We start from the raw sequence: 24,882 nt of genomic DNA, 5'->3' as shown, positions 1-24,882 counted from the left end.
TACTAATATTTGATACTGAAAAAGTTTTATTTCAATAAAAAAAGGGCGGCAAAGATTTGGACTTCATTCGGACAGCATCTTGTTTTTTTTATTTTTTTTTATTTTTTATTTTTTTTGTAATGTATTTAAGAGTTTTTTTAATGCAAATTATTTTGATGTAAATATTGACTTTAATGGGTAAATTCGACATAAGTCGAAATCACATCGCTAGCGTAGGAACGTAACTCAAGGACTCCCTGTATTTATATTAGGGATAGGCCGATTTATCGGCGCCGATATTTGGCATTTTGACAAATATTGGCATCAGCTTTTTTTTTTTTTTTTTTTAAATCTGAAGGCCAATAAAACTGGTAGCTCTGAGCATTAGCGCTTATTTTGTAGTTCAGGACTTGAAAATATCGGCCAAATCACGTTGTGTTGCGTAAAATTGAGGTTTTCGAATGTTATTGTAACTAAATAGATAAATGTGTTTATAATCATGTAGATTATGTTTTGCCGTTCACGGTCAATTGTCTCTACGGGGTCCGCCATTGTCAAGTGATGTATGTACCCCCCACGGCTGCAACTAGGATTTCTGAGTTCAAAGGGGCATTCCTGTGCATACTTCTCCTAGTATGAAGTCAGAGAAGTCCGACTTCACACCACCCTCGAATGCAGCATAACGTTTGGAGATGTATGTTTCATCTTTTTGTCAGGAGAAAAAGAAAAACCTAAATTTGGACTTGGTGTCCTTGTCAGACTGTGTTTGCGCTCTCGTGGGTGTCGATTCCAAGCAAAAAGCTCGTTAGGACAGGCCTAGCTTATTAAGGTTAACTGTGGAATGGAAGGAGTCCGTGAAGACGACTTGTTGTCATGAGTTGCATTATTTGGTAAGCTGACCTGGCTTTTGTCAAAGATCACACAGCAAAGTAAAGTTATCAGTGGCCCCATGTCTTATATTAGTCAGGGTCGTGCAAGCCTGCGGGGGTCGGAGGGGGGTGGACTTTTTTTTTTTTTTCCCTCTCTTTTATCTTTGCTGTCATTATGTCAGCTCTGCAGTATTTAATGGCGGCTCATCTCTTCAGGCAGTTTCAGGTTGCACGGCTGGAGGGGGAGGAGGACAGTGCAGTTTTTTTTTTTTTTGATGTCATTGTCTTTGGGAGGCCAGAGAGAGAGACGAGTCGGGCAGGCAGATGCTGCAAATCCAGCGACCCCCCCCCTCACCACCACCTTTGCAGCCTCCCTAGAATAATGGCAAGAGCTCATTTATTACGTTCTAAAAGCAGTGACAAGAGAGAGGACGCCATGATAAAAGCTCAACGAGACAATGAAGCGCCGTTCTCGTTTGTAAAGTGGCCCCGCGCGCTTAACCAGGAACCACGCCGGCGCATATTGAAATGGATAATTGAGTGGAAAACGATACGGCCCTCAAAAATGATAATTCAATTAAAGCAGGAGTTGCAAACCATAGGTTACGATTTGTACATGAATTTTAGATGCTATTTATACAACATTCTTCACTGTAGAGTAAATTTTACTCTAACTAGAGTAAATTTGAATCTATTTAGAATGGGATCAAATAGACTCAGTTTTCGAGTAATATTTACACTTGGAAGAGAGTAAAATAAAGAATTGAAAATAAAATGAAAGTCACTCAAGGGTTGACGAATGAACTCACGACCTTCAGCTTGGGAGACTGCCACACTACTACCTGAGCTATGCCCCTCCTACTGTTTGCCCTATCTCCAAGAGAAGACCAAAAAACAATTTTTTTTTTGTTTTGTTTTCTCTTGGAATTCGGAAGATTCCGGCTGCCGCGAGTGATATGTGAACACCCAGCAGGATCTGTGTTGCTCAGGAAGTAGATCGACTTTCTCCCAAGCTGAAGGTCGTAAGTTCGTTCTTCAACCCTTGAGTGACTTTTATTTTTACTCTCTTCCAAGTGGAAGTATTACTCTAAAACTGAGTATATTTGGTCCCGCTCTAAACAGAATTTATGTGAACAGTTGAGCAACATTATAAGTGGAGGTGGATCAAAACATAGTGTTTTAGGACATTTATTGATACATTTATCCCTTGTTCTATACGGCAGTGCCTTGAGATACGAGTGACCAGATTTAAGTTTTTTTTTTTTTTTTTTGTTAAATGCAAGCTGTCGTTGGCACTGTTTTACAGGGCATATGGGGGGGCAGAGAGGGGTCACTGCTGTTTTTTTTTTTCTAAACAGTCGAGTAAATAATTGCCAAACATGGGCTCGCACAATGGCGTCGCATGGAGGGGAGTTCAGCCTGGCCTGCTGCCCGGCCCCTCTTTGGCCTCAGCCGTGCTGGGACATGGGCTATGTGACCCCCTGTAATCCACCAACCACAAACTGCTGATTTCCCCCAAGCACACATGCACGCACGCATGCAGAAAGCCAACGATAATCCCTGTGTGATGAATGTAGTATTAATCCAGTCTGCGCAACAGGGATGGACTGTGTATTGATGGTGATGTTGTGCTACAGGTGGCGGGCCCCCTTTATATTTAATAAAAGTGCCTGAATTAGTGGGTAGTTTGTGTGGAGCGATTCGATATGTGATGTAATGAGTTTCTTGCTCTTTTTACATTACAAATGAACTTTTGTGTAAATGTGGCGGTTCCTTCAAAGAGACTGTATGAATATGTAAGTGAAATTCCTTGATCAATTTGTAAAAGTTGATTTTTTTTAAACTATATTCTTTATTAATTTTAAGTTTTCCATTGTTTCCCTTCATTTTTGTTATGACGGATTCAAGAATTTTCATGCCCACTGTCACTCGAAAGTTGTCGAGACAAAAACGTTTTTGTTTTTTTTTCCCCCTAAATGATGCTGGATTTACACTTTGAAATTTGGCTTCCAATGAGAGATTTTTTTTACATGGACGCATAGAATCGGCTACCTCCCGCCTCCTGCTGGCACAGGCCCCCGTCACTGGCCTGTTGCATAATTTAGCTGTCGCCCCAGCAACACGTCAGCCAGGAAGTGAGGGCAGCTGAGCCGCCACAGCTGCGGCTCAGGAGGAAGGGTCGATCGATCAAGATTGCGTGTTTGAGATTTTTGAGAAGTGGGAAGACCAAAAAAAAAAAAAGAAAATTGTAAAAAAATAAATGAATAAAATAAAATGAAAAAATGTATGTATGTTAAAGTGTAATTGTCTACACGTCCACGAGCAGGATTACACATTTTCTTTTATCGTAATGTATTAATTTATTGTATTAATAGTGAAATAAGTTAAAAGATACAAAGAATAACTGGTACGAGTAGATAAGTTTTTAACTTCGTCCTACTCCCTTTGGTCATGTGAACCATCATAAATGAGTTTCCTCTTTCTTTATATTTTTATTTGCTACTTGTTTATGTTTATATGTTCAATAAATAAACAAAACATCAAGTCTCTTTTCAGGAGCCACTGAAAACGGCATCGTCGTTCAACCACATCATCAAAGTGCAAGCTATTTTCAACACTTGATTGGTCAATCATTTGTAAATAAATAAATAATTCTTTATACCTGTCATTAATGCATCAAAAAGCTCAACTTGGCGGGAAAATGTGTTACTTCTTACTGAATTGTACGACCACTGTATGGATAAGATTTTTCCTTTCTTGGTTATTCTAGAAAAAACAATTTATCTTTTACACTCTTTTCACTCCCTTTTCAAATTGTTGTTTGTGTTTGTCGTAAACACACCTCATTGTTCGCTCATTGCATTCGGATGACAAAATGGCAACTCAACTGGCTGCTTCTGCTTTCTCGCTGATTTATTCTCGTCAGCCCCCGGGAGCGGCTCAGGAGTTTTAATGCTGCTGTCTGTGCTTGTCGGCCGCCATCGTTTGTCACCGCTCGCTGGACTTTTTAGCCCAGCCCACCCTCTCCCTTAACACTCGAAAGTGACCGGGTGGAAAAGTTCACTGTCGACTTCACATTTTCATGATAACTGCATTTACAGAATCAAGATCACCACCAGAGCTGGTTACTTTAGTTTTTATTTGCTTTGTCTCTAGGTTAAGATTCCCTGCAGCATTCTCTGGAGTCACCTCAGCTCCCAGTTCTCTCTCTCTTTTTTTTTTAACATTTTTATTTATTGACATTTTTTTTCCCTTGCTGATGAATGTGGCATTGCGCCTAATGCTTTGTGGCCATAATAGCTGCCTGTTGAATTTCTCTGTAAGGACGGAAATGCAGAGCCGTGCCAATTAGCGACCATCTAATCCTATTTTGTTTTCCAGTTTCCAGTAGAGACAGGCTATATTTGAACATTAAACCCAATTTAATAAGATCATTGTGTTTATTAATGACATAAGTGGTAAAAAATGATTTGCTCTCACCATATGTATCCGCTTGGAGTCGAGTATGATCGTCGCTGAGTGATTGTTGGGCCTTCCCGCTGTGCGCCAAAGATCCAAATTGTCTGGAAAGGAAGCACGAGTCGTAATATGAGACGACTTCTGGGACAAAAATATGATTCTAATCGCACAAGCCTTTGAGTTAGAACGATCGCACAATCACCCAGATGTTTGTTGCTAGGCAGAATTTATGGAGTGGAGAAATGTATGACACTATAGGTCAAATGCGGTTGTGGTCATACAGTTTGGAATTGGATCAGAATCTGGGGCAAAAGTTTTGCTCAAGTTGCTCAAGTCGTTTTGTTGTGTCAAAGTCAATCAATGAATTAGAAAAGAAACAGACAACAGAAAAAAACTGAATCAGAATTTTCCCCTTTTCCAGTGAGGAACTGAAGTCCTCTTCTTTTCCCCTCCTTAGTTCAAGTTAATGAACAATCAACACTTAATCATGTTAAGTGCGGTATTTCTTTGTAATAGTGTCTTTTCATTTATTTCTATATTGTACTCTTATTTACTTTTATCCACACACTGACATCAAAAGGGAAGAATATCTTTGCTGGCTGTGGAACAGATTGATTGCATTTCCATTCATTTCAATGCGAAACATTACCTTGATTTATGAATGTTTCACTAATACGTGGAGGTTATGGAGCAAATAAACGTTAATAAACAAATGGATATGTTTGCCCCATCTTGTGATCAGGGGTTGACATATTGAATTTGCTAATCCGTCATCAGGTCCCCAAATTCCTTATTGGATGAAGCAGAGGTGTCAAACTCATATTAAATCAGGGGCCGCATGGAGGAAAATATATTACGAAGTGTTCGAATCGGGAAAATAATGGCATATAACTTAAAAACAATTGTCATCAACTATGCGCAGATTTTTGCGATTTTTGGGCCAGCCCTAAATTACGGAGCTCAGCTGTGGGGGGGGGGCTAAATGACTTTTCCAGATTGATCTGAACGAGTGTGTCATGACTAATCACGTGGCGCGCGCACACACAAACCTCACTTTGTGCTGACCTGCTCTTAACACCTACATGTGGAAGACCAACCCGCCTCCCCCCGACCAGAAATAGAGGTATTGAATTTAGTAGGCCGATGAAGGGGGGGGAGGAGCGGGCTTCGCGGTCTGCCCCACCCAGAGGAAACATTCCAGACGGAATTAAAGAGTTAACTCTTCAAACAGTGAGCGAACATTCCCACTGGGGGCCCCCCAACAAGCGACCAGCGAATGGGAATGGGGGTGGGAGTAAGTAGGAGGGCTCCATGGTGGGTGTTTGCTCGCCCGTGTTATAGTTGGGATCTTTCGATTCATTTCAACCCCCTTCGTCGGTGTCACGGCGGCAGTAAAAGAAAAAGAAAGCCAAAGGGCCTGGATGGGAGGAGCTGATGAGAGGGCCTGCTGGTGCAAGCACACACTTTTTTTTTTCTTTTTTTTTTCTTTTTTTTTTTCTTTTTTTTTTTGTGGTCCAACTGGTCCCAGAGGACACATCTGCTGCCTTAACACTGTTCACACTGTCCACTTGCAACATGGCGGCCAGTCTGTCTCCAACTTTATTATCAGTGAACCACCTTCTATCACAAGTAGTCAGGATTATTATTACACATTTGTTGTATATTTTTAAATGGCCCTTCAAAAGCTGATTCTTCCTTCCCACTGATGCTCCGCCCATTTGCTAGTATCAATACTACAAAATGGGAGTATTGTCCACATACGAGTCATTTGATAAATTGGGATTTGTTTTTGTGCGTAAAGAGAAGCTTTCGTACCTTGCTAACAGTTTTGACCGTCAACAATCAGTCAGTCGAACCTTTCTTTGACTGCTGCCACTTGCTGGTATGAAAGGAAGCCCTCTCACGTGGTGGTTATGTGTCGAGTATCTCCAAAGATGATTGTTTGTTTTTTTTTTTTTAAATGAAATATATATATTCTTTGTTTTTGAATTTCATAATGTCTGAGAGTCCCTGAGTCATTTTTATTTTAAATCCCAATTTTGCTTATTTTTTATTTATTTATTTTTTTACTTTTAATGTGTCAAGTGTCTGAATGCTAGATGGGTGCTTTACAAGACATGTTTACAATAGTTATTGTGGAATTTCAGCACAAGCTATATGAATTTTAATTTTATGTTAGAAGCAGTATACTGTACATCATTGTTGTCTGAACATTTTGCACAGGAATTATTTTTGAATCAATCAAACCTTGAAATAAATGTTGGGTTTATTAGTTAGATTAAAATTTTAATTGTCCTGAAAAAATGGAGATATGACCTGTTGAAGCCTTGCAAATGTACTGCTGATCGATTGTTAACGCGGTTCTCTTTAGTCACGTGATGTTGAATATGAACAGCATGGCGAAGAGGACCGTTTTTAACACCAATTGTAATTGAACCAGGAAATGGATGAGTCCGTTCTTTGTGGTGAGTTTTGCTGTTCAGTTGCAAAAACTACTGAAACATTTTGGCAGTTGAGCTTGAACATTTGAATTTCAAAACTTCAGAGAAGGTCAAACTAAGTTCACCTATGGAAGTGAAAGGCCAAAAATGTGTTACCAAAAAAAAAAAAAAAAAAAAAAAAAGGGGGAGTGTCCACTTGTCACATTTTCCCCCGCCTCTTCCCATTTAAATGGACCCCCAAGGATGAACTTCCTCGCCTCCTAATGGAAACTGAGCTACTGATGCCTGCTGTAATTTGATCAGTCGCCCGCCAGCGGAAACAGCGAGCAACCCACCCCCCCCCCCCCCGAACCAACCACGCCACTCTGGCGCTTCCCCCTGAAGCATGGTGGCATCCTATTGGCCCCTCCCACTTAAGTGTAAAAATACGACGACTCCTCGGCAGCTGTGGGCCAATCGAGCCCCGAGGTCATATCAGCATGCGTGTGTGTGTTGAGCAAAGTCTGCCTGGCTTTGTGTAGCGATACTGTACACTATATTGTGTACACGTGCATGATAGACTATCCCTGCAGCCAGGCTGACCCCTTGGCACGATAACAGTAATGTGAGCCTCCCTGTTTTATATTTACACACGTAGCAAAACGTTAACCGATCTTGAAAATAGGTCACATCTAATATTCCGCACAATCTAATTTAATCATATTAATATTTATGCAGACAAATTTTGAACAAAAACTTTTTTTTTTTTTTAAGCTGCAGAAATTGACAAAAGATCATTCATTCAAGTTATTAGCATAAATAAATAAATTGGTGTACACTACTGAAAAGAAAATTTCCAAAATTAAAAATGATAAAATTATAGCTGTGATTTTGAAGAAAAAAAAAATGTAAATATAATAGTAGTTTGTACATTTTGTTACAAGATAAAGTTGATGTTGAGGGGGGAAAAAAATGAAAGTCTTTGTTTATGTGTAATCTGTCTTTTGTTTCTTTTTGATGGATGTCTTCTTGCTGGCAGAGTGGTGTATAGTATCGATTTTTTTTTTTTTTCACTGCGGCTAATGACACACTCTTATCAGTCTAAGCCAGCATCTTCACAAGGTCTTTTGCTTTTGTTCTTTGGTGTTGCTATGGACATTTTCAGAACAAAGCGTCTTCATCTCAGGGACACAGAACCGTCTTCTCTGAAGAAGTCGAGTCCTTTTACTGTGATTTTTTTCCCACAAAGAAGGCTTGGATATGAAGTAGTGATTGAGTCAAAAATGCACCAAAGAGCTACAAGCTAGCAAATTAACTTCCGGTGTTTGAAAAGCATCTTGTTAGTGTTCTTTTTTTTTTTTTTTTTTTTTTCTCTCTCTCTCTCGATCTCGCCACAGCATTGGCAGAGGTCCAGCCCGATGTCAGGAGCCAGCTATGTGCTAACTGGGCCACCGTGTCAAGGCCCTGGCTGGGGGTAAACACGGCAGCAGCCTGACTGGGCTCTGGCTCGCAGCCACGGGCGCCCGCAGAGGCCTTTTTTTTTTTTTTTTTTTTTGCTCCCCGCCCTTTCACTGCGCACTCATGACAGCCGCTTGCCGTGTTTGTAATAGCATGTGGCCACGCTGGCCCGCGTAAGCGTGCACTTGTTGGAAGGCAGCTTCCAAAAAAGTGTTGGCCGCGGCCCAGAAAATGTCACATTACGCTAACAGCGATGTAGCCGCCGATCGGCTTCCAACACTCACACCCGCAGGATCACAATTATCTCACAAAACAACAACAACGATTAGCGATTGACACCAAGCATGGTAAGATTTAGTAGAACACATATGTTTTTGGGAGCAAATGAGTTAATTATTTTCCGATGTAAAAGCAGATGTTTGCAAATTAGAGAAAAAACTGTTAAGGCTGAAATTGGAGCATTTGCACAATTTTAAGATGATCAATAAGTTTTCGATTAATTTTGACACCTCTAGTCTGTATGTATGTAGATACACATCGTGTGTTTATGAATATTGTCTGATTTGTTGACCTGCGTTGCTGCTCTGTTTGTGTTTTAAAGTGGCAGCTCTTTGAAGGTTTATCCAGTCATTACCGCAAAATCAATGCTAATTCCCATTAGCCCATCTGTGGCATTTCACATTCTGTTTATGTTATTACATTAAGCTCGTGGGCTTTCATAAGAAACGATGTGGTTTAGTTGAACGTTTTGGTCGAATCCATCTCTCAAGTGCTTGTCATTTTGTTTCCTGTGTCCGTTTTACTCATGTGGAGAGCGGCACGCAATCTGCTAAAATGTGCAGAGCGCGTCGTTGGCGGAGGGCAAAGTAGGAGCTCTCATTTTTTTAAAGATAATATTCTGTTCAAAGACATCAAATGTTACCACACTGTAGTGTTAATTTTTGTCTGCCATTTTTAAATTTAGTCTTGAGTTTTAGTCCAATTTCAGTCACGTTTGTTAGTTTTAACACTACCGCACTGTCTCCCATACTTATCCTGACGCACGACTTTCGGCGTAGAAATGCAAGCGTGTGAACGGAACAAAAATTGAATGGATATGAAGGAAAATCATTTGACATGACTTTGCAGTACACGGGCTGGTTCATGTTGTGGGTCGTGATGAGTGTGGTCAGTCATTTCAAAAAGTACGGTAAATGATTAAAGAGTGCGGCTGTAAATGAAATGATGAACAACGGGGTTGACTGTCAAATGTGGATTATTGCAAGGACGTTGTTGCAGCATTAAAGGGTCTTTTTTTTTTTTCTTTTTTTTTCCACCCCCTAGTAAATATATGGTAGCAGGTGCTAAGTGTAACTCGGTTTGTGCGATAAGATCTGGAATCTCGTTACCCTGACCAACGTGATCATATTAATGTGTAACGCGGTTAGGCTAATTTTAGCGGCAGCTTTGGGCTGGCCCAGCCCCCGCCAAGACAGGCGCTTGATTAGCCGAAGCCATCTGCTCTGACAAAGACCTCTCGGGTTCTGCTGCCCCAAATAAATGTGATTAGAAAACCTGAGAGGACACTTTCCACATGTGAACGCCACGCATCGTTTTAGGTCATTCGTTTTAGCAGTGACGGGGGAGTCCCAAGAAAGATTTTATTTTAGCATGCAAGAGCTGATCTTAGCTTTTTGATGTATTGAGAAACTTGCACATACGCTCCTCAATGATTCACAAATCCATATGTGACCTGTTGCGTCATGTTTGGCTTCTCGACATTTATTAACACACTTCCCTTTTGCAAAAACGCTCCAAATCTGTCAGATTGCATTTCCTGTGCACAGCCCGCTTCGGGCTCCTAAACCAATGTAGCTACATTCCATGTAATTCGTACTTTACGCAGATAGGCAAGATACGAATACAAAAGCAGTGTGTGTGATTTATGGATATTCCGTGTCTGGAGGCCACTCCATATACTTTGATAATGCAAAACAAGTTTGCCTGACAGATGCCATTTTCTTTATTTAGGCAACTTTTACTAACTTACTTAAATTTTATTAGGGCCACATACAGTACAAATATGAGAAAAAATGGCAAATTTCGAGGAAAAAAACCCTCACAATTTTACGAGAAATAAACTTGCAGATTTGTGACAAAGTGGCAAATGTACGAGAAAAATAATCACAAATTTACGAGAAATAAACTTGCAAATTTGTGACATCTTAGAGTGGCAAATATACAAGAAAAAAAAAAATCACAAATTCAAGAGAAAAACTCGCAAATTTATGAGAAAAATCTGTCTCAGTAAATTACAATATTGCAGAAAAGCTCATTTATTTTGATTTTGAGTGAAAACTTGTTATACAGATTCATAAACACATACAATCTTTTCTAAAGAGCAATTGCAACCTGTTTTTTTTTTTTTTTTAAGATGAGGTTATTTATTCAATTCTCAAAATTCTTGAGATGGTGAAGTTTTGGTTTTCATAGCAAGAACGCAATCTATAATCATAAATCAAAATTAAAAATTGAAATGAAATGTTTCATTGTGTGTTGTGACGTGAATGTACATACCATATTCCCTTTTCACAATTAACAACTTAAAGGGGAAGACAAATAAAAATGTTCCATGTCCCCCACCCCCACTTGGCATTCTGATTAATATTGCATTTGTGGAACAGGAATTAAGCAGCAAAATTCACCCATTTTTATTTGTATCCATATCAGGGGTTGGCCATTTTGCCACTAGCTGAAAATGACATCACAGTTGCACAGAGCTCAGGTGGCGACCAATCACTGCTCACCTGAGCTCTGAGTTTGGTCGTGTGACGTTGTGCAAGTTGATTGTAAGCCACCGACTAAGGTGATAATGTCAATGGATATGTTTTGTTCATGTTCATATTGTTCCAAAATTGCGTTAGTCCAAATCTTTTGCAGTTGTATTTGGTATTATGTTGAGTGAATTAGATGTCTTCAGTGGTGGCAGAAGTCCTACGCTATCGTATTCCATTCCTTGCAAGCATATGTGCTTTTTGTGTTGTTTGGTTCCTCTTTCAAGACCCCCGCTGTTTTTTGACCGCCGCAGCATCCAGTCGAGACGTTTGTCGGCCCCTGGAGATGAGCTCCAGATGCGTGACGGGCCCGGACCGTCGCCGATCGGGGGGGGGTTCCCCAGGGGGTGCTGGCCTGTCAGTGCTGGAATGTCCCCGCACACTTAACGCTGGCTGAGGGGAAACAGATACGTCCAGGAGAAATCGCTAGTGCCGTTTATCGATTAGGTCACCAAGTGGAAGCTGTGAATTCCGCTTAGGGTTAGAACATTTGATAGCACAGAGAAGTCACAACACTGACTTTGTTGATTTTGACCTGCCTTCTCACTGTCACGTCTTTTTGGGCTCATGGCGGTGAATGAATCATCTTTTGGGGGGTGCCATCAGAGCTGAAAACTCGCCAATTTTTGCTGAGGGCAAAATGGTGAAAACGTAAAGTTGGCACCAACTTCATTGATTGATTTGGTGGACATGTTTACAATAAGATAGGAAAGAAATCTCAAGGGCATATGCTTGAAACTGAACAAGTTGGCCATTTTGTTTAGTAGCGGCCATTTCGTTCAAATTGCAGGAATCTTCTTTGACAAATTTCGACAATTCACTGTGAAAAAGGGGATGTGAAGCCCCTGGAAATTAGAACAAAATCAGGCCCTAGCACTGAGAGACACGAAATTAGGTGAACATTTTTTCTAACATGACACATGGGAAAGTCTTAAGGGCTTGACTTACATTTTAAACAGGAAGTTGTCCATTCTCAAGTTAAAGCAAACATTTTGTGCGTGAATTACAGGGCTCATAAGTTTGACAAACTCCTGCTTGGGTGTTCGCCCAAATTATGCTGCATTCGAGGATGGTTGGAAGTCGGATATAGCCGAGTTGGTTTTTCACAGTTCCGACCTGAAAGCGTTCGAGACCAAAGTAAACAACCAAAATGGCGGATAGTGATAAATTGTTTTTTATTTTGGTCCTCATTTTGACCTCCAGCAAACTTTGCCTTCTCGCAATTTTGCTTCATTTATGGTTTTTATGTTATTTCATAATCATTTCATACAGTTCAGTAGTTCTTATAAGTTCATGTAGTGAGATAGCGGCATACTGTCACGTACGTTGTGTTACGTGAAGTTATGTAGAATATTTATGAATGAAAAAAGTTATCTAGTTCTGTACTCGAGTAAATTGTGTTTTACCATTCACGGTCTGTGGTCGCCATTATGGAGTGACGTTACTTGTAGTCTGTTGGGGTCCTTTTTTATTTTTTATTTTTATTTTTATTTTTATTTTTTCTGACATTGTGAGTGGAATTTCCGAGTTAATTTCCCATACAAACTTCCTGGTTTGAGCTGGGAAAATTCCGACTTCTGCCCATCCTTGAATGTAGCCCCAATGCAGATTTAGCCTACGCCATTGAATGTTCATTTCAAAATTGGAAAACTTTACTTATATTGTGGTTGCGAGGCTACGTTAATGTCTGCTAGCAGTTTTAATTAGATATGTTTGTTCATTGTGAATGTGAACACATGGTGGTTGTCGGCGTGACAAATGTACATTATCAGGTCTGTGCGATATGTCCGGCTGGCCATTAGCGCGGGAGTCAAGTGGATGCTCTCTCTTGAAAAAGGTGCGAGATATGCTCTGTATTTTTAGCCGCAGCTTTTTAGATCACGAGACGCTACGAATAGCCGCTTCAACCTGATTGGTGTTGTTTTTATTGGGATTCCAAAATGCTTTGTTTGATGACTGGACGACGTACATGTCGTTCTGCTGTAAGAGCACAGCGCAATTTAGTTGAAATCAAATGATGTGTGCGGGGGGCACCGGAAGGGGCTGGAAAAATCTGGCCTCGGCGGTCTTATTTTTCTCTTGCGCAGAGCTGTGGGAAAAGGGTTCACTTATGCGGTGGCACAGATGTGATTCACTCCAAAATGTTTGCTCTGCTCGTGAAAGCCTCTTTGAACCAACGAGTGCGAACTTCTGGCCACAGCGACCTATAAACGTTGCATTTGTTTGAGGGGCCTGTGGATGTAATGGGGAGGGGGGCGGGGTGGATGGGGCCAACGCCGTCTGTGGAATGTGGTGTCCTGGTGAAAGGACCGCGTACTGAACAAATGCACACAGTTTATTTGGCAAACCAGACTTGCAAGTCGCTTAGACTTGTTTACTCAGGAACAGCATATGCAAATGCATCGTTTCCTGTTCGATGTAGGTAAAAGCCTCCGTTCCAACAACTTTCCCCTTTGGTCAAGTCAGTATGCAAGGCCAAAAGAAATTTCCAATAGAAGTGATGGGGGGAAGAAAAAGGGAAAAAAAAGAGATTTATCTGCATGTTTCAACAGTATTGTGTCACCTCCCGCCCCCCATCCGGGTTAATGAAGACCAGCTTTCAGCTCTGTTTATGTTCAAACCAGACATATACACTTCATTTCCAATGTGGTCCCGTAAAACTAAGTCCTTTCTAGTCCAATCCGGCTCATTTCATGCAACCATTTTTAACTCAAAACGGACAAATAGACTTCAAGGGGGTCCGGAAGTTTCTACAGTGGCAAATTCTGATTTCTGCTCTTTACCGGAAAATTGCGTAGGAGGCTGTTTTGTTCTTCAGTTTGTGACCTCAAGCTGAGATTCTGCAGCAGAGCGGTCCAAAATCTTCTGCGCTTAACGAAATGCCTTCATCACTGTCCATTCCCGGACAAATTCAGTTCAAAGTCGTCCTATACTCACCCAATGAAACCCTCCATGTACAACCAAGCCGCCTCCTACCTCACAGACCCGCTCCGCTTTCCCATCACAAACTGTATCTCCGTACCACAAACCAAACATAGAGCCTTCTTCCATTCCATTGCTGTCCCTTTCCTCTGGAGCGCACCTAAAACACTGCACCGACCTTCCATCATTGAAATCACTCGTCGAAATGCATCTGTTCACCTCACCTTTCAACACCTGGCCATTGTCTTACTCCCCTAACTCCCCTATTTATTTTTTTTTAACCTACCTCTGAGAAACTTTATAAAAATGCACTAGATAGTAATTGGCAACTACTCGTCTGGCATTCAAACTAGAGATGTAACGATAACGTGATATCGGGATGTTAAAACTGACGCACTATTCTCATCTTTGTCATCTCAGGATATTCAAACAAGCACATCTTTTAAAAATGTCAAGTTGATTTCCATTTGTGCAGTTCTAGCACTCCCTGGTGGTTAGTTTTTTTTATTTTTTTTATTTTTATTTTTTAGTGCAGTTTAATAATTTTCATTTGGCATGTTTTGGCCCATCTACATTTAAAATCCACACTAATCGTCAGATGGCGAATGTAATATGCTTGTGAATTGAGTCAATATGTGGTGGAATTTAACGTGTGCGTGCATTAGCATGCACGTGTCTTAATATGAAGTATTATTCGAAATTGTAGGTGGTTTATAATGCATTGTTATGTACAAAAGCACAATTTTTATTTTTTTTAATTATTTTTTTATTTTTTTAGTATAAGCTCTTTTTTTTTTTTTTTTTTTTTTTTTGCAGTATCGTGACCTTTTTCTTTTTTTTTTTAAATATTGCCATCCTCCCCACAGTTCCAATCCCTAATTCAAACTACACCATTTGCAGTATTTTTATTTGTTTATTTATTTTACAGGTCTGTATATACAGGAATCATTTTGACAGAAAATCACATTTTTTGTAGAATGTATATATTCCCAATCCCCTAAGATTGTGTTGTTGGAGTGTAATTCTTTCACCTATTTTGTCATTCTATTCTTTGCTTTTGGTAATCACCCACCCCCAATTCTCTTTTTGTGGTGGTTTGTAATTGGAGTGATTAATGGAGGGTCGAGGTGGTCTCGCCCAGAGGCTTGTTTTTCAGAGGTCTGCTTTAGAAGTGCTACACTAAGCGGGGCCCGGACAGGTAGGAACACGCCCGGCCCCTGGACGTTCAGACCCCCTCGTCCCACCACTTTGTCTTTTAGCTCTAAAAAGGCAGAAATCCCTTTTTTTTTATTTATTTTTTTAAAGGCACAAACAGGATTGGATTGAGACATTCCCCAGGGTGTTGTTCTTTGCTCACCACTCTGTTTGTGCTGCATCATTCTCAATGAGAGAACGAGAAGTACGGACATGGCCATATGTTTCGGAGTGGCGATGGGATTTATACTTCCCTCGCGCCCGCACGAGGATTCATAATTAGCTTGAGCCTTTTGTTGCCCGCTCACCATGAGATCACTTGTTAGGACGGCATCCCCCACCAACACCCCCGGCCGATGCAGCCACTTCCTCGGCTGCCCGAGAGGCCCGATAAACGAATCGCGGCGCCCCGCTGAGGGATCAAGGCCCCAATTATTTGGATTAGAAGATCATGGCTCCACAATGCTCATTTGTACGCTCACGCTGAGAGGAGGGAGGCACGTTGCGCTTTCTCCCGGCTGACTCGCAGATCCTATTTTACACTGACTGCATCTTGTTCGCTCGGCAGATGACCAGCGGGGCAATATCGGGCTCGTGGAGCCTTATAAAGTTCAGATTTTGTACGTTTATTGATCAGCAGTGTGAAAATGACTTTTCATACTACCTCCAAAGAGAGTGATAGTTGGTGGACAAACCTGGACCTCCCTTCCCAATTACGTTGCTTCTGCTATTTAAGGATCTTATTCTACCTTCCAAAGTCGATATTTGTTGGGTTGACATTTTCATCCCCCAGAAAAATTTAAGTATTGTAAAAATGTCTTTATTATTACTGCCAAATGGGTAAAATGAACCCCAAACTAAATTGGTGCCTTCTGCTAGCCACTCTTAGAGCTCTGATACTAAAAAAAAAAAAAAAAAAAAAGTGTTAAAAGGGGCTTCTGAATCTGATCTGACTGATGGCATAAAATTTGGCGGGATAACCCTTCACCCCATTCCATATAATTTTTTTTTTTTCCCCCCAACAAATTGTCGCCTACCAATAAAGTTAGCAATGACTCGGTGTCAGCAGATTCCTGTAATTCCAGTACATCTGCATATCGCCTCACCTTGACAAATTGCTGACCTGTGTGACTCGGCACAGAGCCAAATACGCAACTTTGGGACTTGGCGTTGAATTACAAGCAATGGCGTGTATGCACTAAGCAGCACATACCCCCCAAAATATACAGCCGGGGTAACAAGAATTCGCAAGTGCTTTTCAATGAAACCAAACAGACAAATCTTATCATATATTTGTCTTATGTCTCCTCACTGTGGCTCGCCATTTCTGGCTGCTTTCCAGATTTATTTGCAGCGCCTTGTTATTGGCAGGGTCTGCTCAACACCCCCCCAATCTCTGCACTGTTTTGACAGGCTAAAAAAGAAGTGGAAATGTGGAATGAGAGGAGGACTCTCATTACTAGTGTTGTTCTGATACTGTTTTCTCGCCCCCCGATACCGATTCCGATACCCAGCTTTACAGTATCGGCCGATACCATACCGATGGAGCCTTTTGGGGGAGTACTGACATTGCAGGTTGTATGCAGGTTCATGTATTTCTTGAAACTCATAGCAACTGTTAGTATCTGAAAGGTTTTGTAGTTTTTCAACTACAGTCTTTGGAAAACAGCTTTTGAGTACGTGAATTCTTCCTCTTTCTCTTTGCTTCAATGCCGTTGGTGCAATGTATGCACGCGACTCGAGTGCCGCCTTCACAAGGTTGGAGTTTCAGGAATGTTGATGACATTCAATATGTAAGCAAATGTGCATGTCAGTGACAATTTATCCTGTCCGGAAAAATAACTATTGTCCTTTTTATACATCAAACATTAAGTCAACATAATAATCGTGACAGGCCTCTAATGATTATGCATTTGAATTGTGCCCTCAATTCGACCGGCAATTTTATAGCATCACTTAATAACATGATGACATCGTTGTCATACCAACCAAAGCTGTTTGCTGGACTTCTCAAGCCTTGTAAATTGTCCATAGAATTATTGCTTATCGACTTGCACAACTCTTTAAACCAAACATTCTTGCTACCAAAAAGAGCAGTGAGCCATCTTACATGGTAGATATAACCCCTCCCCCCCGTGAGAGCACGCAGAACCAGAGAGAAACTGACCAAGTTAATAAACCCTTCCTCTCATGGGTTGACAAGCGTACGACGAAAAAGAACAAAGTCCAAAAACTCAGATGTAGGTCATATTCTGCTTATCATAACTTCATTTTACGCAGTGATTTCCAGCTGGGAAGACCAATTTCCAGGACGATCAAGTAAGTGGTGCCATGCCGTCGCACTCCTGCGTCGGAATGTCTGTGTAAAAAAAATCACACACTGGGCAGACTTTTTTTTTTTTAAATCTGCTCGGGCGAGATGGTCGAGTGCCAAATCTGCTCAAAGCTCTCTGAATGTAGCAAACGAGTGTCACAATATCGGTTAACTGTAGTCCCGCCCTCCTGTCAGCTTCCCCATACACAGCATATGACTGAGGATGATGAGTATTGACATGCGCTGTGAAATTGCATCCGGAAGGGGCAGGGATGGTGCCGGGGGGTGGCTTGGTTATTGATTTCCAACTCCTCCCCCAAACAACGTTCAATGGTTATGGCCCAGGGGACTCAAGAGTGACGGAGGCTCCAAGCGAGACGAGCGCAGGTTCGGTGATTGGCCTTCGGCTAACTTGGCACCAATTTGTGACAGGCGTTTGTTTTTGTGACAGGTTTTTATGCTGCCCATTCCGATACCGATCCTCCAGGACTGTGATTGGCCAATATCGAACACAATTTTAGAGCTGGTCACTGACAATTATTTTAATAATTGATTTAATCAATCAGTTGTTGTTTGCTTATGTTAATTGGATATCCAAATTTCCACCCATGAATTACACAAAAACAGGAGATGATTTCCAATTGCACTAACGAGGTCTGTTCAATTAATCGAAATTCAATTACAATTTCAATTATTAGACTTCACAATTACAAAATCAGCATAATTGTAAAAAAAAAATAGTAATTTTTTACTGCAAAACTGATGTTTATGTACAGCACTTTGTATACAGCAATGCCTGTTCTTAAAGCGCTTTATAAATAAAGTTGAGTTGAGTTGAGTAATAACAGCCGCACTATCAAATTGGAGAAGTGCTGTCAACATCCTGAGCAATCGATGACCACCCCCCCTCGCCCCATTCCCCAAGTACCAGCAGCAGCAGCCGCCACGAACCCTTCCTGTTCCTGCACGCCTGCCTAAAATGGTGCCTGAAGACCTCACACAATCTTTTTTTGTGCAATGGCTGCGTTAGAATTGCCCTCCAGCTACGAATCAGCCCTCTCAAGTCGACGGGATTTGCAAAAATGGAGATGGAGCGATATGCAGGGAAGGCCACATTAATGCCAAAATTAACACCCCGTGTTTGAGTCTCAACGGATAGTTAAACCGGTTTTACAAGCCCCACCAATCACTGCAAATTGTGCGCCATTGGTATAAGCTACAAGGGAAGTTTGGAGTCTTTATTTCGTCCCTCCTCCATAAACGCAGCCAGCAGCAACTGCTCACTTCTCAGTCCTGATTTGGTGCCGCGCCAGTCAGTCACGTATGTCCATAATGTGATTAGGCCAGCCAACGAAATACTTTTCTATTCTTGACCTTACTGCCACCACTTAACATTCCAATTTTGGACTTATAGTGGTTTTAAGAAGTCTCCACTTCCCTTTTTAAATGTCACATTTTTTTAAAAGGCAAAATGAGACCAAGCTAAATCATTTCAAAACTCCATAATTGACCTCTAACCTATGCAAAAGGAAAAGAAAAAAATTGTGAGTTAATATAATTGCACAAGTGCACACACCCCCTTACAATTTTGGATTTGACTGTCCAGATTTAGCCAATCACATTCAAACTTAGAGGTGGGAGCCTCTGGGTAGCTCACGATTCGATTCGATACGATACGATATGCGATACAAGGCTCATGGTAATGATTATCTCACAATATGATGATACCGTGATTATCGATATATTGGTCAGGTAATTAATCCACAATAAAACTACTCAAGACATAAACTGATGTTTTTTCACAGAGAAAATCGTTTCTTTTCGTACCATCACTGAAACTCAATATTAAAACTGGTGTCTTCTTCACACTGAGTACTTTAGCGTATTTTTATTTTTTTTAAACAAATACAAATGTCTCAACAGAGACCACGTTCTGTCAACAAATTTGTGTCTTTGTTAAAGACTGTTGTCACGCATCATGTCAGTCAGTTACATAGTCAATTGTTTCATTTTATAAACTGTGACACAATTTTGTTTTTGTGTAACATTGCAATAGTAAACTAATAAAATTGCTTAAATATTAAATCAGTATTAAAATTCCTCAGAAATTGTGTGCTTCAAAAAAGTGAAAACATAAAATATGTTTTAAAATGTTAAAATTGAAGATATAATACACAGTTTTCATAGAAATGTATGCAAAAGTGAGTCAGTTGCCGGACAGATAAATGTCTTCCGCAACTAAAAGTAAGCTGATGAGTCTTCTTCACCTGAAGAGTTCCGTCCATTTACCCGCCACTCTTATGATGCACCCGCCAAGTAATTGCTCAATAAGTAATGAACAATGGAGCCGTTACAGTGGCTGTATATTAACGACAAAAATCGCAATACTTGCATAGGCGTATCGATAATCGGTCGGAAGACAAAGTATCACGATTTATTGCAATATTTGAGATATCGTCACAAATTCACCACACCTGCCCAAAAAAAAAAAAAAAAAAAAGACTCCAGTCGTCGTACTTTTTCGACAAAATACTAAAGCAATGCCAATGCCGATCCATGAAAGCAATGACAATGGCAACAAAGTGATTTATTTAACAATAGATTTTCCTGAACTTGAAGCCATTCAAATTTTCCAAAACAACTATTTGCATACAAACGCTTTAAGATGGAAACCTTAGTGCGTCCTTGCTAAGGTTGCACTTTTAAGATGTAATTTGAGCACGAGGTGTTAAGGTGACTGATCACGATGAGTGAAAATGTCAGTGGCCACCTTAACCTGACTTTTTAGTCAGGTTAAGGTGGCCACTGACATAGGTGACGTGAAGCGTTAACATTCCTGTTTTTCACCACAGTCTTTCGTCAAGAGCCAACATGTCTGCCGTTGACGGGGAGTGGACCCTCTCAAGGCCCAGCTTCCTAGTTGTTTAGTAAAAATTGCGGCCAAGCACATCATACTTTGGGTGAAGTGTTTTAGTGAGATTTTTCAGTCTTGGAAGTGAGTTTGGTAGCCATTTAATACATTTTTAAAATGTGGAGCATGAAGCTCTTTGCCAACGTCCCGTGGAGGGCAGCGAGTTGTTAGACTTTGTGCTGGGTTAAAGTCAGGACCCGCGAAGCCTGTGGACCGGCTACTGTTTTGTTGTGTCAACACGTTTGTATTCCCCGCTAACATGGTCAAAACCCGCGAACAAGCAATAGCCCGTTCCACATTCTCAAGTTGTTAGCATTTCAAGCTACGACAGTCAGTGAGTGTTACAGATTACACATTTGGTAAGACATGACTGCACTGAAATTATGAAAACAGTTCAATTATGCATTCCAGTAGTGCCGTGGTCCACAAACACCAAACTGGTCCACAGAACTGGTACCACTCTATCATGAACCAGCTCCCCGGTGGAAAAAAGGTTGGAGACCGCTGTGGTAGAGTTAAAAATATGCATGTCCACCAGGTCAATGTCAAAGTTAGATCTTGCTCAAACCGATGGAGATAGTACGCGATAATAAAATCCATGTTTCCAACTTTCCACCATGTGGCAAGGTGACATTTGTGGAATTTTGAATATATATATATATATATATATATATATATATATATATATATATTATTATTATTATTATTATTTTTAAACTTAGTGGCAAGCCTGTTTTTAATGCCACTGTCCACCAAAAAGCATGTGCACTGTATTTTTTTTGTATTCCACTTTTATCCAAAACAAAACTTTTAAATAAAAGTGACGATGTTTTGATTATTTGGTAATATGAGAGAAAAGTATTGTTTTTTTCCCTTCAGTTGCATACATATTAGGTAGTATTACTATTATTGGAAAAATACTGTAATATTGTAATACAACTTAACCAAGCTGCTGCCAACAAAAATCCTCGCTTTTTGTTGTGGTTTGACAGCAATGATAACACTTTCATTCAATTATGTAAATATTAGCGGGAAATTATTTAATTTTCTGTAAGTTTTCCTGTCATTTAGGTAGATTAAGTTAGTTATTGTTGCATACATACATACATACGGTGTCCTAAGTTTGATATCGTCAGGTATCATGGATGGATTTTTGTACAAGGTATTGATTATCACGTGCTTAATTATCATTGGTATTAATGTTTTTCTTTGGATTTTGAGTTATTTTGAGGTTACAGCATAACTCCTACCATCTGGATCGTGTTCGTATTTTATAGCCATATTAAGGTATCCTCTTGGTTATGTCTTAAAAAATGTATCTCTGTCTTCCATTTTAACGATAGTATGACATAGTTTCCTGTATCTGGAATGTAAATCATGCCAAGCGGGGGATCCGTTGTGGTCAACTCCAAGCATGCGTTTCTCCTTAGACTTCGATTGGAGAGTTTTATGTGAGCTTGGGTCACATATCTTTAGGTTGAGATACGGCAGTTATTTAAATGTCACTTGGTGGTTCGCAGGTTGTATAAAGTGCAGTTCAACCACTTTAGAGGCTCAAGCGGTTGCCTTGAAGGACTGGCTGTCAATGGATGAGAGGGTGAAAAAGAGTGGGGATATGTAATCATTGTTATGTACAGGGCAGATGGTCAAACTATTAAAGCGGGTTGTGTAACAATGACCCCCCCCAAAAAAGAGAATGAAACCAAGAGCTGCAAATAACAGTGAGTATCAGTGTTGTTTTTGGAAGTTGGGAAATCTCCCCTCTTGTTTGTGTTTATCAGCGAGATTACTTTGTTCAACTTTGGGCAGTTGAATATCCTGTCCACCCCCCACCCAGGATGCGAGATTATACGTAGCCAGCCAGCGAGCTGATTTATCTCCTGTTATAGTCGTTTATAATGGCTAAAGGTTAACAGACGTGTGGACAGACGGCTGTGCAAAGGTCTGTATGTTCTCCAAATGTACTATAGGGTGTATTTACCTTCACATGATGATCCTCTGGCATGTTTCACTGGCATACTATAGATAAGTGGAAACCAACAGGAGGGGAGGAGTCATTCTCATGTCTGGGGCTGATATTGAATTTATGAAAATTAGGACAAAATTGCCTTTTGTGGGTTTCAACATGCCCAAAAAAGTCATTTCCCCGCGAAGTACATGTGTCCTGGTGATCATTTATGCGTGTTTTTAGTCATGCGAAAAAGGGGCACATACCCGAGTTACCCTCTTGCAAACCCAATAAAAGGAAAGTAAAGGTTACTTAAATATGATTTAAAAAAAGGGACCTGTTAAGATATTTAGATTATTATTTAAAAAAAAAAAAGGGGGGGGTGCGAGCAACTGAGAAGGGTGGTAGCATCAGTGCTAGCATGAGGTAGAGCTGTCAAAATGAATCGACAACTATTTTAATAATCCAGTAATCATTTGGAGCCATTTTTTAATTGGAATTGGTCCAAATCAGTTAGTCAACCTCATCCCATTTTAGCATATCAACCGTAATTGTTCACTTAATTCTGTAGTCCTTTATGAAAGACAACTGATTTATTTATTTATTTTTTTAATTACTAGTACTCAACTCAACTTTATTTAGAAAACACTTTAAAAGAAGCATTGCTATATACAAAGTGTTGTACATGGAACAGAAATTGGTCATGCATTAAAGAATAAGATAAGTAAAACAAGAACAAACATTTGTAAGTATAAAAGTGAATAAAATTTACATCCAGAATCCCCCCCACCCACCATGCTGAGGCATCTTTTCCACCATATTTGTTTCCATGGCCTAAATATTTACAAGCATTTTGTGTGAAAATCACTACTTGCAACCTTTTTGGCCCACGGGCCCTCCGATTCAGGCCCTGTAATTTTCATTGACCACTGGGCTCCTGTTTGAAATGAGAGCCCTGAGCTGGAGCTGTTAATGTCGGACCCCCACCCCCCCACCAGCAGCCGCCCTGCTTCCTAACTTGCTCCAAAAGGATCTTGTTGTGATTCCTGATGCTTTTATAGCTTTTGTCTTGAAGGAGACATTCCTGCTCGCCGCATACCGTGCACCCCTCTCTGCCCCTATTTTCCTTCCTTCCCGTCTTGTGGGGCCTTTTGCAACCGCCCCCCCCAAACCCACAAACACAGCCACCGTCACCGTCACTGCACGTATGTGTGTGTTGGTAAAAGCTGTTGACCAGGCTGCCCTTTCCTGACAGCCTAGCTACACTCCATGAACTTGGGACACCCATCACAGCTGCATTAAGATTGAAGGATTTGGAGGAGGGGGGGGGGGCTCGTATCCAGCTGGGTCGGAAGACAGGGGGCGGGTGGGGTGGGGGTTTAGGGCGCAGATGCAGATGGTTTCGGTCAAATGGAGATGTTTGATGGTCAAGAAAGAAGTAGTTGCTGCTGGGGGGGGGGGGGGGGAGCACGGGAGCTCAGGGGCACAATAACTCCAGAGGTCTCTCACGCCCAACCAGCGGAAATGTGCATTGGAGAATGTGGCACATTTATCTCACAAAATCAAAAAACTCAAACTAGAGAGGATTTTCATTTTCTGGCCTCATTTTTTTGGTGTTTATTTTGGAGGTTCAGCAGCATAGTGTTAATTTTGTCTGCCATTTTAAAATTTAGTCCGTTTTAGTCCAATTTCAGTCACGCTTGTTAGTATTTAATCACAGTTAGTCAACCTCATCCCATTTTTATTCAGTCCATTTTGAGTCGACTATAAATCTAACATTTCAGTCCTTATTTTAGTCCAAGAAAACGTCATTTTATTCGTCTAGTTTTAGTCAACAAAAACTGTCAACGTTCACCCTGAATTTAGCAGAGACAAGATTTTACAAAATCATGTAATTTTCGTCTCATTTTTGTTCATGAACTAAAATGTCCATAGATGTTAAGTCCAGTTTTTATTAAGTGAAGGACATTTTTGTCTCATCTTCAGTCTTAGTCGATGAAAATGCAGACTGATTTAGTCCCAGTTATGGTTTATTAATGAGGGTTTTAATCTAGTCTAATGTTAATCCGGTGAAAAACGTGTGTTGAAAAAAAAAAATTAGTTTTTGTTGGCGAAATCATCACTAATACTAAAGATAGTTTATACATTGCTTATCTGTGTTGTTTATCTCCATTTCTTGCAGAATGGAAGCGCAAGCTGGGCGGATGAAGGAGACAGTAGCAGAGGAAGAGGAGAGGCCTCCAGAGACTTTGCCAAGGTGCGACATTTTGTTTAAAAAAAAAATAAAAAAATCCCCAATTAAAGGTGCCTAATGGGTCGTTTCAACTTGAAATGGCATCAAAGGAAGCAGACGCTACTGTGGCATCACCTTCTCTGTTAAAAACAGCACACTTTCATTAGGCACTGCTAGTTGTGACCATTTGTTCAGGAAATGGAGTAATCCAAACCAAGTCATCCGTGATACGTATTCTTTTGTTTTGCCTGAATTACTACAAGTAATGGCTCTTATTTTTCAGTTGTACGAGCTGGACAGTGACCCCAAAAGGAAGGAGTTCTTGGATGATCTCTTTACCTTCATGCAGAAAAGAGGTACTT

The 24,882-nt window shown here is 40.6% G+C and overlaps 1 protein-coding gene across 2 annotated transcripts in view; it reads left to right on the top strand.

Annotated features, from left to right (window-relative positions):
• The window catches only part of LOC144018068 (AT-rich interactive domain-containing protein 3B-like), a 61,815-nt gene that overhangs the window by 6,095 nt on the left and 30,838 nt on the right, over positions 1-24,882 (top strand). For both annotated transcript variants that reach the window (XM_077520195.1, XM_077520194.1), the window contains exons 3-4: positions 24,470-24,544; positions 24,804-24,876. In XM_077520195.1, coding sequence (XP_077376321.1) covers positions 24,470-24,544; positions 24,804-24,876 — 148 coding nt within the window. The remainder of the gene's footprint in view (positions 1-24,469; positions 24,545-24,803; positions 24,877-24,882) is intronic.

This window comes from Festucalex cinctus, chromosome 4 (assembly GCF_051991245.1).
Source record: "Festucalex cinctus isolate MCC-2025b chromosome 4, RoL_Fcin_1.0, whole genome shotgun sequence".
Classification (NCBI taxonomy): domain Eukaryota; kingdom Metazoa; phylum Chordata; class Actinopteri; order Syngnathiformes; family Syngnathidae; genus Festucalex; species Festucalex cinctus.
This window is presented reverse-complemented; position numbering and strand designations above follow the sequence as displayed.